The 15456-nt window shown below is 49.6% G+C and overlaps 1 protein-coding gene across 1 annotated transcript; it reads left to right on the forward strand.

Moving 5' to 3' along the window:
* Positions 1 to 10533: 10533 nt before the first annotated feature.
* Positions 10534 to 12966, forward strand: CLDN2 (claudin 2). The gene has a single exon (XM_020967290.2). It carries the CDS (start codon positions 10714 to 10716, stop codon positions 11407 to 11409), a length of 696 nt encoding a protein of 231 aa, XP_020822949.1. The 5' UTR covers positions 10534 to 10713; the 3' UTR covers positions 11410 to 12966.
* The last annotated feature ends 2490 nt before the right edge of the window (positions 12967 to 15456 follow it).

A 15456-nucleotide genomic window follows, 5' to 3' on the forward strand; every position in this document is an offset into this window, starting at 1 on the left:
ACAAGTCTCTGACCCAAGGTGAAGATTAGCAGATGGATTTGCAAAGCTGTGGCTAACATTTGGAAATCCCACATCCCAGCTCCAGCCTCCTCCTCTGAGGAGCAGAAAGCCCTTGGGTGCTTGAAGAGGCTGCCCCGGCCAGCTGGGCCTCACAACTAACCCGGCCCAGCTCAGTAAGTATCCCCAGCTCTGGCCCTCTGAGTGGGCTCCCTGGCCCTGGCTGCCTTCCTTCCTAGAGAGCAGACCTTCTTTGTCTGGCTCCCTATCTCCCTTCCTCCCTCCTTTCTTTCCTGTCATTTCCTTCCTTCTTGCCCTCTCTCTCCCCCTTCCTCCTCTCCCTTATAACTCTAAAATCTATACATTTTTGACCTTACAATTCTTCTCCTTTCCTTTCTTTCCTTCTTTTTCTTTCCCTCTTCCTTCCCTCCTTCCCTTCCTTCCTTCCCTCCCTTCCTTTCCTTTCTTCCTTCCTTCCCTTCTTCCTTCCCTCCCTTCTTTCCTTTCCCTCCCTCCTTCCCTCCCTCCTGCCTTCCCTCCTTTCCTTTCTTCCTTCCTTCCCTTCCTTCCTTCCCTCCCTCCTTCCCTTCCTTCCTTCCCTCCCTCCTTTCTTCTTTCTCTCCTTTCTTCCTTTCTTTCCCATTCCCTTTCAGAGAAGACTCTATTTTTTCTTATCTTCCTTCCTTTTTTCCCCTCTCTTTTCCTTCTCTCTTCTTCCTTCCCTCCTTTCATTCCTTTCTTCTTTTATTCCTCTCTTCCCTTCCCCTTCCTCCTCTCCTTCCTCCCCTTTCCCCTCCCCCACCCCTTCCCCTGTCCCTTTCCTCCTTCCCCCTCCCTTCCCTTTTCCTTCCCCATTGAAGTGTGTCTAGAAGCTGTCTGGGAGGAATGGGGGGAAATCTAGTGACTCAGATTTGGGAGTATTGACTTTGCAGAAAGACCCAAGGCCTTAGGGAGCCAGTTTGGTACATGGGATTTGGAATCCCCAAAGCTGGGCAGCAGTCCTGGCTTTGCTGTTTACTGGTCCCGTTACCTCAGGCAACTGTCTTGCCCACTCTGGTCTTCAGTTGCCTCAGCAAGGTTTGTTCTAGAAGGTCTCAGAGGACACCCCCAGCTCTAGATTGAGGACACTCTGGTAATTCCTAGGTAGAGCTGCTGCTTAGGAAAGAGTTAGGAAGGTAATCTTGGAAGGAAGCTGCTGCTGAAATGCCTTAGGTGGTGTGTTTGCACCTGGGAGATGGGGGACAGACCAAGGGAGGCTGGGAAGAAAGAGCTCTGGCCTGGGCTCAGGAGTCCTGGGATCTCCTCCTAGACCTGCCATTAACTTGCTGTGTGAACATATCCTCTCTAGGATTTAATTTCTTTCTCTGTCAATTAAACTCTTCCTATGTGACCAGCACCATACCAGTCACTCAGGACATGGGCACAAATGGCAACATTCTCTTTCCTTAAGGAGTAAGTAGTAACGTCCCAGTGCCCCAGGTGACTCCAAGACTATGTGTGACTTCTAGAGCGGGTCGTGATCTGCATTGGTGAAGGAAGTTTCCTCCCTGGGACTTCCCCATAACAATAAAATGGGATCATTGAATCATAGAATTAGAGCTAAGAGGGACCTTAGAAGGCATCAAGTCCAATCCTCTCATTTTACAGATGGGGAAACTGAGGCCCATAGGGTGAAAGAGGTTTGTTCAAGGTCACATAAATAGGAAATGTGTTAAGTGGGATTTGAACACTGATTAGCGAAACCCCAAATACCCCAAGTACCCCAAGTATCTGCTATACCTTGACGCCTTTCTAAGTATAAGTCATAGGTCTAATTTCCATGCCTACCCCCCAAAAATGGTTGAGGGAAGGCACTGGGGAGTGTGTGTGTGTATGTGTGTGTGTGTGTGTGTGTGTGTGTGTGTGTGTGTGTGTGTGTGTGTGTGTGTAGAGGTGAGAGGGAAACAGGAAAAGCCTCATATTATCTTATCTGTTTCATGATGCTGGAGCTGAACTTTAAAGGAAACTAGAGATTCCAAGACAGAGAAGGGAGTATGGTCTAGGCCCAGAGATGGGGGATGATGTGTCATATGTGAAGAGTAACAAAAAGTCCAGTTTGACTGTGGGAGGGAAATAATATATAATAAGCCTGGAAAGGTAGGTTGGAGCCAGGTCATGAAAGGCTTTAGGTGTCCAATGTAGGAGTTCATATTTGATCCTGGATGGAACAGGGAGCCATTGCATGTAATTGAACACAGTAGTGACCTGGTCAGAACTGCACCCAACTGATTGGAGGATGGACTGGGGTGGCTAGAGAGATCAATTAGGAAGCTACTGCAAATACTGTGCAATGATCAGCTGTGAATGACTTAGCCCTTCTCAGCAATACAATGACCCAAGACAGTTCCAAAGGACTTATGATGAAAAATCCTATCCACCTCCAGAGAAAGAATGGATGGAGTCTGAATGTGGATCGAAGCATGCTGTATTTTTCTAGGGTTTTTTTTTTATCTGTGTTTTTTTTTTTACAACATGACTAATATGGAAATGTTTTGCATGATTGCACATGCATAACCCGTATCAAATTGCTTACTGTCTCAGGAAGGGGGAAGGGGTGGGAGGGAGGGAGAGAATTTGGAATTCAAAATTTTTTCAAATGAATGTTTAAAATTGGGTTTACATGTAATAGGGGAAGGGGGGGCTGGCTACTATAATAGCACAGGCCAAGAGTGATGACGGCCTGAACTAGATGGCAAGTCATCAAATCCAATCCTTCATTTTATGGAGGAGGAAATTGAGGCATGGAGAGGTTCATATAGCTACTAAGTGTCTGAGGCAGGCTTTGAACCCAGATCTCCTGGTTTGAAGTTTAAGGGCTTTATCCACTGTTCCAAGAAAGCTTGTGGAGAGGATGTGATAAGGGCAGATAGGAGAAAATCAATTGGACTTAGCAAATGATTGGCTGTGGAGTTTGGGGGAAAGGGAAGAGTCAAAGATGAATAATAAAGGAGTTGGGACAAGGACCTCTGGAGGCCCTTCTACCTGTGAGGATCTATTGTCTATGGCTGTCAGAGACTCCAAGGAGAGCTGACCGAGATCCATGTGATTGGGGGTGGGGAGGGGGGGGGGAGAGTTGGAGGAAGGTCCAATATAACTCCCCAATTGGGTACCACACTCACTACCAGACCACCCCTACCCCATTCCTTTTTTCCTCCCTCCTCTTGCTTAGGTCATTAGTCATTAGGGATTCAATCTCTTCCTGGAGTTGTTAACAACTTTTGGAACTCTTCTCCAAAGAAGAGAGAACCATGGGAGAGAGCCATGAATACCCAGGGCTTTAGAGACGAAATTTTCAGACTTCCTGAAAAGCTACCTGCAGTCAGTTTCCTGGCAGTCGTTATCTTAAAATTGGACCGCTCACCATTCCCCAAAACCATTCTCTTACCTCCACGCATTTGTTCCTGCCATTCCTGGGGCTCGTGCCTTAGAACTGTCTCAGCTCAAATCTTCCTCCCCCATTGACCTTGGCCAGGCACGATCTCTCTTTCTTTGGAATAAGTCGGTTCCTCAGTTTGAAAGTGCTTTCTTTGCCATGGCCCTAGAAGAGAGGACAGATGTCATTCCCATTTTCTGGAGGAGAAAACTGAGATTAAAGAGAGGCTAGGTGACTTGGCCAAGATGGTTTACTTAGGAAGGGAGTGGCAGAGCTGGGCTCCCTCCTGGCCCTTTCACACGCATCGATCACTTGTCATTTTGTGTTTTTATTTCTATAGCTTTCTGATCTCCCTTACCAGAATGTTAGCTTGTCAAGGGTCCTTTTTGTAGCCTCCACAGGGCCCAGAGGGTGCAGCTGAACTTAGAGTCAGAGGACCTGAGTTCAAATCCAGCTCTGCTACTTACTACTTATTAGCCTTGGCCAAGTCACTTTAGTGACTTGTCTAAGCTCACATAGGGGCACTTGGATTTTAAGCTAAAAGGGACTTTAGGCCTACTCTCTGGGCCTCAATTTCTCCTCGCATATTATTTCATTTGGGATGCAGAATGGAGTAATAGAAAAAGGACTAGATCAAGTCAGGGGGCTTGGGTTCAAGCTCTGATCATCACTTAGTTGTGTTACCTTGGAAAAGTCACTTTATTTCTCTAGGACTCAGTTTCTCTTCTGTAAAAATGAGAAGGTGGGGCTGGATGACCTTTGAAGTCTTTTCCAACTTTAGATCTATGCTCCTATGTGTGACCTTGAAAAAGTCGATTAGCTTTCTGGGCCTCAGTTTCCCCATCTTTAAAATGAAGAAGGTTGGACTATATGACTTCTAAAGTCCCTTCTAGGGACTTTAAAATCTACATGCTGGTATGTGAGCTTAGACAAGTCCCTTCCCTGCCTGGGCCTCAGTTTCTCTCTTTGTAAAATGAGAGTGTTGGACCAGATGGCCCCTGGGGCCCCTTCCAGCTCTAGATGCAGAAGCCAATGAGACTATGGATGGCCTTGCTAGTGCCCTCAAGTGGCTACAGATTGAGGCTTCCTCAGAATGCCCTGGAAGAGAAGAGCGGAGGAGGGAAGAGATGGAAAACCAGAGGAGGGCTGTGGCAGGGACCCTTCTGGGGGCCAGGAGTCCTGTCATGTCCAAACCTCTGAGCTAGCCTCACCACCCCCCTATCAGTTCCTAACAGCCTCCTCTTGGCCACTCTAACAGCTGTTACCCATGAGTCCTTCCTTGGGCCCAGATCCAGTGAGTGGCCACCCCTGGCTAACAAGTGAGGCCCTCCCCCAACTCCTCCACCCGCAAAAAGGAGTCAGACCCTCGGTGATCAGTGCACCAGGACCCCAAGAGTAGAGAGCCCCGGCAGGAGCTGTGGCACACTGAGCTTAACGCTGGGGTTAATTCTAGAGAAAGCTGGAGGCCTCTTGCTCGCCTGATCATCTGGAATCCCTCCCCTAAAGATTAAGAAAGAAGCTCACCTGGCCCTGCTCCCCTCCTCTAATGGTGTGGCCAATGTGGGAGTCGTAGGAGACTGGGGTGGGAGGTGGGGAAAGTGCAGTTGAGTGGACTAGCTCAGTTCTGCCTTCTCTGCACCTTCAAAGCACACTGTCCCTGTCACTGTCCCTGGCCTGGGGTCTCCCCATCCACATTCAAAAGATCCATCTCTCCAAATATATCCCTCCCCTGGCCACTCCCCTACTCAGCAAGCCATTCTTCATAACAAAGAAGAAGCAAGGGTAGGGGCGGCTAGGTAGTTCAGTGGATAGAGTCCCGGCCTTGGAGTCAGGAGGACCTGAGTTTAAATCCGGCCTCAGACCAAACACTTGACACTTACTGTGTGACCCTGGGCAAGTCACTTAACCCCAATTGCCTACAAAAAAAAAAAAGAAAAGAAAAGAAAAGAAAAAGAAGAAGAAACAAGGGGATGGGAGCTGGGGGAAATTCAGCAAAACTAACCAGAGAAAATGCTGGGAGCCAAGAGATGGAGTGTCTTGTTCTAGGGGCAGCCAGGAGGCCGGAGTCACTGCATTGAAGAGTATGTGGTGGAGAATGGGGTATAAGAAGACTTGAAAGGTAGGGGTGGAGGACTAGATTATAAAGAGCTTTGAATGCCAAACAAAGGATTTTGTATTTGATTCTGGAGGTGATAAGGAGCCTCTGAGTTGATTGACTAAGGGGGAAGGGGGAGGTGACATGATTGGACTTGGGCTTTAGGAAAATCACTTTCAATTACTTTGGTGGCTGGAGGATGGACTGGAGTGGGAGGAGAATTGAGGCGGGCAGAGCCAGCAGCAGCTGCTGCAATAGGCCAGAAGGGAGGTGATGAGGGTTTGCACCAGGGTGGGAGCAGTGTCAGAGGAGAGCAGGGGTGCAGAGGTGACATTGAAAGGCCTTGGAAACAGATTGGATATGGGAGGGTGAGAGAGAATGAGGAATCCAGGATGACATCTAGGTTGGGAGCCTGACGGACCAGGAGTGGTGCCCTCTATAGCAATAGAGAAGTTTGGGGGGGGGGGGTTAGGCAGGGATGGAGAACCTGTGACCTCGAGGCCACATGTGGCCTTCTAGGTCCTTGGGTGCCCTTTGACTGAGTCCAAGTTTTACAGAACAAATCCTTTTATTAAGGGGATTCGTTCTGGGAAATTTGGATTCTGTCAGAGGGCCTCACTTGAGGACCTAGAGAGCAAAGATTTGTTCTGTGAAGTTTGGATTCTGTCAGAGGGCCGCACTTGAGGACCTAGAGGGGATTTATTCTGTGAGGTTTGGATTTAGTCAGAGGGCCGCACTTGAGGACCTCGAGGGCCTCATGTGGCCTGGAAGCCACAGATTTCCCACCCCTGGTTTAGGGGGAAAGATGAGTTCAGTTTTGAACACGCTGAGTTTAAAACACCTACTGGACATCCAGTCTGAGCTGTCTGAAAGGCAGTTGGAGATGTGAGACTGGAGGTCAGCAGAGAGTTTAGGTAGGAAAGGTAGATGTGAGAATCATCAACAGGGATGGTCATTAAATCCAAGGTAACTAATGAGATCACCAAGTAAAGTCGTCTAGAGGGAGAGGAGAAGGGGGTCAGAGGGTGTGATCTGGAGGAGGGTCCAGAAAAGGAGGCAGAGAAGGAGCCGTCAGAGAGGGAGGAGGAGAACCAGGAGAAAGTGATGTCCTGAAAACTTATGGGAGAGGGGCCAATCTGTTGGAGGAGAGAAGATAGAATGGGATCAATTGTGCAGGTAGAGTAAGGACTAAGGGTGAAGAAGGAGACAGAGGCAGAAGCCATCTGAGTGATAGGAGTGATAGGAGGAAGAGGAGAGAAAAAGAGTGGACTCCTCCCAAACTCCTTCTATTCTTTATTTTTTGTTTTTGTGTTTTTTATGGTTTTTGATGAGGCAATCGGGGTTAAGTGACTTGCCCAAGGTCACACAGCTAGTGAATATAATGAGTCTGAGGCTGGATTTGAACTCAGGTCCTCCTGACTACAAGGCCAGAGCTCTCTATTCACTGTGCCACCTAGCTGCCCCATAGGGGTGTATTATTATTTTGTTGTTTTTAGGCAATTGGGGTTAGGTGACTTGCCCAAGGTCACACAGCTAGTAAGTGTCAGGTCTGAGGCCAGATTTGAACTCAGGTCCTCCTGACTCCAAGGCTGGAGCTCTATCCACTACGCCATTTAGCTGCCCCAAGTCCTTCTATTCTGCCACAAACCTGCCAGGGCCTGCCTCCCTTTCCACTCTTTCATAAGGTTGCGGGCTTGCGAGGGACATTCAAGAGTCATATCTAGTCTTATTTTACAGGGAACAGAGAAAATTACAGAATCAGAGAGTCAGAAGGGAGCTCAGTGGCCATCTGGTCTGATTCCACCTCACTGTCACATACCTGACAAGTGGTCATCTGACCTATACTTGAAGACCTCCAAATAGGGGGACCCATGTCTCCCCAAAGTAGCCCATTCCACTCTGGTCAGCCTCAGGTCATACATGTAGTAAGTAACAGAGTGAGGGCTTGAACCCGGGTTCTCTGATTGCCCAGGGTCACACAGCTAATGTCAAGTGTTTGGTCTGAGGCCAGATTTGAACTCAGATCCTCCTGATTTCAGGGCCAGTGCTCTATCCACTGTGCCACCTAGCTGCCCCATAAATCCACTGCCTTCTTCACCATGCTGCCCTCTCTCATCCTTGTCCCTTCCTAAAGGCATCCCCAACCAGTAGTCAACCAGCCTTTGCTTGAAGACTTCCAATGGGGTGGAATCCACTCCCTTCCGAAGCGGCCCATCCCATCTCTAATTAGTATGAAGTTCTGTTTCCTACCATCAAGCTTAAAATCAGCCTCTTTGTGCCTTCCTCTCATGGCTCCTCATTCTGCCCTCTGGGGCCAAACAGAGCAAACCTAATATCTTTCCACATGACAGCCCTTCCAATTCTTTTTTTTTTTTAATAGTATTTTATTTTGGGGGCAGCTAGGTGGCGCAGTGGATAGAGCACCAGTCCTGGAGTCAGGAGGATCTGAGTTCAAATCTGACCTCAGACACTTCACACTTACTAGCTGTGTGACCCTGGGCAAGTCACTTAACCCCATTGCCTAGCCAATAATAATAATAATAATGATAATATTTTATTTTTCACAGTTGCATGTAAAAACCATTTTTAACATTCATTTTTAAAAAAATTTTGAGTTCCAAATTCTCTCCCTCCCTTCCCACTCATTGAGAAGGCAAACAATTTGATATCAGTTATACAAGTGCAATCATGCAGAACATATTTCTATATTAGTCATATTGTGAAAGAAAATAGACCAAAAATAAAACCCATGAAAAAATAAAGTAAAAAAAAAAAGTATGCTTCGATCTGCATTCAGGCTCTGTCAGTTCTCTCTCTGGAGGTAGACAGCATTTTTCATCATCATGAGTCCTTTGGAATTGTCTCGGATCATTGTCTTGATGACAATAGCTAAATCTATCATAGTTGATCATCATGCAATGTTGCTGTTACTGTGTACAATGGTCTCCTGGTTCTGCTTGCTTCACTTTGCATCAGTTCATGTAAGTCTTTCCAGGTTTTTCTGAAGCCATCCTGCTCATTGGCCTTTCCAATTCTTGTTTCTTCTTTTTCTTTTTTTTTTTGGCTAGGCAATGAGGTTACATGACTTGCCCAGGGTCACACAGCTAGTAGTAACTGTTAATGTGTCTGAGGCCAGATTTGAACTCAGGTCCTCCTGACTCCAGGGCCAGTGTTCTATCCACTGCACCACCTAGCTGCCCCTGGCCTTTCCAATTCTTGAACGCAGCTCACGTGTCCTCCCATCCTCCAGTTTCTCTTCTCAGGGCTTGACACCCTCCCTTCCTCCAATGTATCTTCATGGAGTTTTACACATAGCTATCCTAGCTTCTTTCCTCTGGATGCTCCGTAGCTTGAACTGTGACAGCCAGATGTGAAGCCAGCATGGGGTCTGCCCAGGGCAGAGGACGGGGCTAGCCCCTCTCTCTTTCTGCATGCTTCCAGAAGATCCTGTCGGGGTCTGCTTCTCCAGCAGATGCTCTGCTCCCTATCACACTTGGGGAAAACCTCTACTCCAGCAGAAAATTTAACTAGTGTGCAGCAAGTTGGGGATGCGAGCAGAACCAGTCTCCCCTATGTTCCTCCACCATTGTCGTAGTCATCATTTTCCAAGGTGGGGAAAACCTTGCCCTTTCTTCCCGCCCCCTAGCTTGTTCTGATCCCACCTGGGCCCTCCTCCCACCCCCTTGGTTTCTGGTTTTGTCTTTGAGGGCAGGATGGATGTGCCCAGGGCTTGCTGAAGGGGAGTAGAGAATGAAGAAGAGGTGACATTTCTGCCCTCAGAAGGCTTTTGGTCTAATTTGAGAGGTGGAATCCGTGTTTTTCCCTTCTCTTATAGTCCCCCCCCCCATCCTGTACCAAAGGATCCCAGATCTCAAACTTATAAGTGCCTTCAAGGTTATCAAGATCAAATGACGCTTCCATTTTACAGAGGAGGAAATTGAGGCCGGGGGGGCGGGGGGAGAATGGGGTGGCATGTGACTTTCTCAAGGCCACACAAGTACTAAATGGAAGAGCTGGGATTGGCCTCAAGGTGTCTGATCCAAAGCCAGCATTCTCTCCACTGCATGGACAGCCTCCCTCCTCCTCCTTCTCCTTCCTTCCAAGGCCGCCATTAGTGGAATGCTAGCCGTCATTGGAGTCAGAGGACCTGGGGTCGAATCTGGCTTTTCTACTTCCTACCTGTGAAAACTTGGACAAGGAACTTCTTTCTGAGCCTCAGTTTCCCTCATCTGTAGAACGAAGGGCTTGAAGTGGTCAAAGAGCCCATGCCAGTCTAGTGGCCCAGGCATAGGGCACCTGCCTGTCATTGACTTATTTGGGAACCTCCCTCCACAGGAGTTGGTTGGGATTTGAACCCTGGAGAGTCTCTCTCCTACACTCCAAGGATCCAACCATGGTAGGCTGTTATCCCTGTCTGGCAACCCCAGGGCCTGGTCCAACTTATGCCCTGAGGCACCTGGGAAGTCTAAGAGGAAAGTCAACTATTCACAAACCCGGGCACACCAAGGACCTAAGTAGAGGGTATGGATAACTGTGTCCCCCTTAGCTGTCTCCTGATACCCAGACTAAAGCCTCTGGGCCCACAGTGACTGACTCAGGTCCCAGTTTGTGCCCTCTGAGCCTCTGGTGTCTCAGGGAGGCCACCACCTCCCAGACTCTTCCCTCCTCCTCTGGGTACCCCTCAGCCCATAACAGTTGACCTAAGTCAGCTCCTATGGTCAGGTGGGGTCAGACTCCTGGCTAGGAAAGCTGAAAAAGTTGGGCCAGTGTCTACCCCAGGGGCCATGAGTCTTTGTTCTTTCCCCCCTCCTAGCCTGTCCCGCCCCCTTCCTTTGTCTGGCTGCCACCCTGGGGCTTAGGCCTACACAGGAGGTGATGACATTTTGGCTCAATTTTCAAAGTTAGTCGGGAAGTTTTTGCGTGTGTTATTTCTAAAGATAACAAAGGTCAAAAAGCACCCAGCATTTTCTGGTTTCTCATAAGCTTCTGGTCAATATTTAATCTGGTTTATGTGGGGTTTTTTTTTTTGTCTTCTAGGTGGCTTCTCTAGCCAGCTTGTAGCCACCCTCAGACACTCCTGAGGAGGGAACAGAGACAGCCCTGCCTTCCAGAGGCGCTCTGCAATGAGGAGCTAGGAAGCAGAGGCCCAGGGAAGCAGAGCCATCATCAGGGCAACAGGGGTGTTCTCAGTGGAGAGACTCCAACCATCATGGCATCTCTCGGCCTGCAGCTGCTGGGTTACATCCTGGGCTTCCTGGGGCTGGTGGGCACCCTCATAGCCATGCTGCTGCCAAGCTGGAGAACAGGTTCCTATGTGGGGGCCAGTATCGTCACAGCCGTTGGCTTCTCCAAAGGCCTCTGGATGGAGTGTGCTACCCAAAGCACTGGCATCACTCAGTGTGATATCTACAGCACTCTGCTAGGGCTGCCTGCAGACATCCAGGCTGCTCAGGGCATGATGGTAGCTTCGAGCACCATCTCCTCTCTGGCCTGCATCATCTCTGTGGTGGGCATGAGGTGCACTGTCTTTTGCAAGGACTCCCCAGCCAAAGACAGGGTGGCAGTGGTGGGCGGAATCTTCTTCCTCCTAGGAGGCCTCCTGGGTTTCATCCCTGTCGTCTGGAATCTCCACGGGATCCTCCGTGACTTCCACTCACCACTTGTGCCTGACAGCATGAAGTTCGAGATCGGAGAGGCCCTCTATCTTGGCATCATCTCCTCCCTCTTCTCCATGGTGGGTGGCACCATCCTCTGCTTCTCTTGCCCAGCCCGGTGGGGCAGCCGCTCTGCCTACTATGGCGGTTACCAAGCTCAGCCCTTGGCCACCAGGGCCTCCCCTCGGCCAGGCCAGTCCACAAAGGGCAAAAGTGAATTCAACTCCTACAGCCTGACAGGGTATGTGTAAGGAGTGGCTTGCCAGGGTGGGGGGAGTGGGCCATGGTGGGAGGGCCAGCCCCGTGGCTCTCCGCTGACACTGGGGAGAGACATTTCCATCTGTTCAAGTCAAAAGGCAATGCTAAAGAAAGGACGGACATCGGGGGTCCCTTGGGTCTGACCAGGGGTAGCTGACACTGCAGGCCTTCCCACAGGCCTCCCTCCTCAGCCAGCAGCCCCCTCCCTATCTCCACCCTGCCCTTTTTCTCCCCAGTCTACAGGCCCCGACCCAGTTCCCTAGCCTCCCCACCTCTCCAGAAGGCCTTCTCAGCTCAATGGACTGAAGTCTCACTACTTGAACCTCACACCCCTCCCCACAAAACTCCTTCCAAGGCCATAACCAGACTGGTGGAGAGCTAGACCCAAAGGGCACTTCTTTGTTTCCATTGTTAGAAGCAAAGAGGGAGGAGGGCCCAGCTCCCAAGGGGCTTCTGGCTGGGAGTTCCCTATCCCCACATTCCACTGAGAAGTCTTCTCTGCCGTTAGAGTCAGCGTGGAAGCCAGGAGCCTGGGCGTTTGCTCCGGAGGGCACCTACTGCCAGGAGCCCTAGATGAAAAAGAGAGCAAAGGAAACCAGTTTTTCTAGAGATGCTCTTTGGCTTGGGGAACAGCGTGTAGGGGCTGAAAAAAACCTTGGCATCCTCCTATACTTCCTGAGAAATAGTAAAATTTTAAAAATAAGAATACCAAGCCAAAAGGAATGTGTGTGTGCGTGCACGTGTGCACATGCGTGTGTGTGTGTATGCATATGCATGTGTGTGTATGTTTAAAGCCCTCAATGGAGCCCCTCCAAGGATTTCAACCCAGGTTATGGATCCAGAAAGAGAATGAGCTGTTCTGGAGCAGGCTGTACCCAGGCTCTTAGATTTGTCTTCTTAGCCCACCTCACTAAACCAGAGCAGTCCCCAGGGGAGCTCCCAGTCCCTCTGGGGGGATGGGGCAACAAAAGCCCCAAGCAGATAGGCCTCAAAGAGAGAATTGTTAAGAGCCCTGGAGACCCAGTAGTGACCCCCTAGGGGGAGTCCAGAACAACAGGGAGAACTGAGAACATCCTCAGCCCCTCACACCCTGCCCCCCCATCCCACCACTTCTAAGCAGGGAGGGCCCTGTTGGAACCTTCCCCATCCTGAGCATGTCCATCCTTCAGTCCCCAGTGGGAAGTCCCCAGCTCCAGCCTGAGTGCCACATCCTTCCAAGCCCTACCTGCCCAGCTTTGCCCCACATGGCTCCCCTGCCCTCTAGCCCAGAACTTTTTGCCTGTCCCTCCTGTAAGGCGTTGGCCTCAATCACTCCAGCTCATGGCACCCTGTCCCTCTGTACCTTGCCCCCTGCTGACTCCTCTGTCTCAACCATTGGGCCCCTTGGCCCAGTCGTCTTGCGATGTTAGTTCTCTGTCCCTGGTTGTAAGCTGTGCCTCCCAGCTTTACTGTAAGCTCACTGTGGGCAGGCCTTAGTCTGCACCATCTTCCCCACTGCACTGAGCCTAGTGGTGGTTCTTAGTGAGTATTCAATAAAGACTTTTGAATTGACTAAATGGTTCTTTGTTTGGTTATTAAATGGTTACCAAGCCTGGCTATCTGGCAGGGGGCTAGGCCTTGGGCGCCCAGCTGCCTTCCATGGGTGGAGGAGGCAGGCCCACTATCTCAGGGTATGAAGAAGCCAAGGAAGTGGAGTGGCTGCTGGTACCCCTTTGATCAGCCCCACTGGGGCCTTGGGAGGGCTCAAAGGCCCTCAGGCTTTAGGATCAAGCCCAGCTTGAGTCTCCAGCTTGGGAATGAGCTCTCCGTCCCCATGACACAGGTGGGGGTGGGGGGATGGGACTACGGGATGGTGCATGGAGTACAGAAGGGGGAGTGAGCTGTGGTGATTGTGGTGACCACCTAGCAGTCTCAGGAAGACAACAGGTACACACTTCTCTTTCCCTCTCACACCTAGCTGCCTGTGTTTTCAGGCTGTCAGGGAAACTCCCCTTCTTGGGCACAGGGGTATGTAGCAGTGATAGCTGACATTTATATGGTAGTTTCATGGGGATAGGAACTTCCAGCAAAAAACCTAACAAACCAGAAATCCCTCCACTAGTGTAGCTGGTAGTCTTAGAGGGCAGAGAAGATAAGTGATTTATCCAGAGTCATACAGTCAGTATGGGTGCAAAGGGAAACTGGAACTCAAGTCTTCCTGGCTCCAGAGCTAGAACTTTATCCACTAAGCCACACTGCCCCTGAGAGAAGGGTGTGCGCGCGCGCACGTGTGTGTGTGTGTGTGTGTGTGTGTGTGTGCATGTATGTGTGCATGAGAGAGAGAAAGAGAGAGACAGAGACAGAGAGGGGGAGAGGGAGAGAGAGACAGACAGAGAAAGAGAAAGAGGAGGAGAGGCGGGGAGAGAGAGGGAGGGAAGGGAAGAGGGAGACAGAGACAGAAAGACAGAAAGAGAAAGAAGGGGAGGGGGAGGGGAAGAAGGGGAAAGGGGAAGAGAGAGAGAGAGAGAGGAGAGAGGTGGGAGACAGAGAGAGACAGAGAAAGAGAGAGGGGAAGGGGGAGAGAGGGAGGGGGGAGACAGAGAGAAAAGGGGGGAGGGGAGAGGGGGAGAGGGAGAAAGAGAGCTGGCCTGGGTCTGGTTTCTGACACACGCTGGCTATGGGCCCCTGGGCTCTTCTCTCTAGATACACATACAAATACAATGCCAGGCCCCCTTTCTCTCTTTGTCTCTCTCTCTCTCTCTCTGTCTCTCCTCTCTCTGTCTCTCTCTGTCTCTGCTCTCTCTCCCCCCTCTCCACACATACATAGACACACATACACACAGCACACACATACACACGTGCACATACATGTTCATATACACATACATGTGCACACACATCCATATTTACATGCACACACAAGTGTGTGTATGCACACAGACACACATATAGACATAAACACATTCATATACACAGGTATATGCACATATACACATGTACAATCCATATTCATATGCATCCATACATATGTATACACATATACATATGCATGCATGTATTATATACATATATATATATATATATTTTTTTTTAGTGCCTTAAGGTGGCAACATCATGCAGTGAGAAAGATCACTAGTTCTGGAGTAAGAAAAATTTGGTTCAGAACTAGCTTCTGCTTACTACCTGTATGACCTTGGATAAGTCACTTCCCCTTATGGGGCTCAGTTCCTTCTTCTGTAAAACGAGGGCAGCTAGACTAAATGGCCTCTGAGATTCCTTCCACTTCTAGGTCTAAGATCCTTTATGTGACTTTGCACAAGTTCTTTCCCCTCCCCGGGCCTCAGTTTCTCCAAATGAGAGGGGTGGTCCAGATGGCCTCTGGAGCACCTTCCAGCTCTGTGATGTCCTGACTTCAATTTTGTGCAACTCCAGATGCCCGACCTCATTCAATCCTCACAGCAGCTCTGGGAAGGTAGGTGTTATTATTATCTTCATTTTACGGATGAGGAAACTGAGGCTGTGGGCGGTTATGTGACTTGTCGCATAGCTAGCAAGTCCCTAAGTTAGAAGTTGCCCCCGTCCTAACTCCTAGTCCTAGGATTCTACCCATTACCCCACACTGCCTCTGTGCTGGAGATTGCCTAACCGAAATCCCGAAGACTTCCTAACAAGTAGAGGAAAATCTACCCCCACCCCATAAACGAGAGCCCCTTAGACTTTAACTTTTCAAAGGTCTTTCCTATCTGCTATCTCCTCATAGCCTCCTGACTCTCTTGTGAGGTAGGCAGGGCAGGCCTGTAATAATATGATAATAATGCATTACCTGACACAGAGTAAGCCCTTTAATCAAGGCTGATCTACTGAAGACAACAGCAGCAGAGGTGGCAGATTAGAGTTCAAAGGGGCTTCCCATCCATTTCCTCATGGGAGCCTCCCAGTAGCACTGTGAGGTAGGGTATTGTCCCATTTTACAAAGAAGAAAACTGAGACTCAGAGAGTGGACACAAATTTCCCAGGGTCACCCTGGTTGCCGAGCCAGCAGTGAAGTCCTTTCTGATTAT

The sequence above is a fragment of the Phascolarctos cinereus genome, unplaced genomic scaffold (genome assembly GCF_003287225.1).
Source record: "Phascolarctos cinereus isolate Bilbo 61053 unplaced genomic scaffold, phaCin_HiC Scaffold_8;HRSCAF=390, whole genome shotgun sequence".
NCBI classification, from domain to species: domain Eukaryota; kingdom Metazoa; phylum Chordata; class Mammalia; order Diprotodontia; family Phascolarctidae; genus Phascolarctos; species Phascolarctos cinereus.

Coding starts and splice junctions, on each gene's coding strand:
- CLDN2 (XM_020967290.2), top strand. CDS start 10,714: ATGGCATCTCTCGGCCTGCAGCTGCTGGGTTACATCCTGGGCTTCCTG.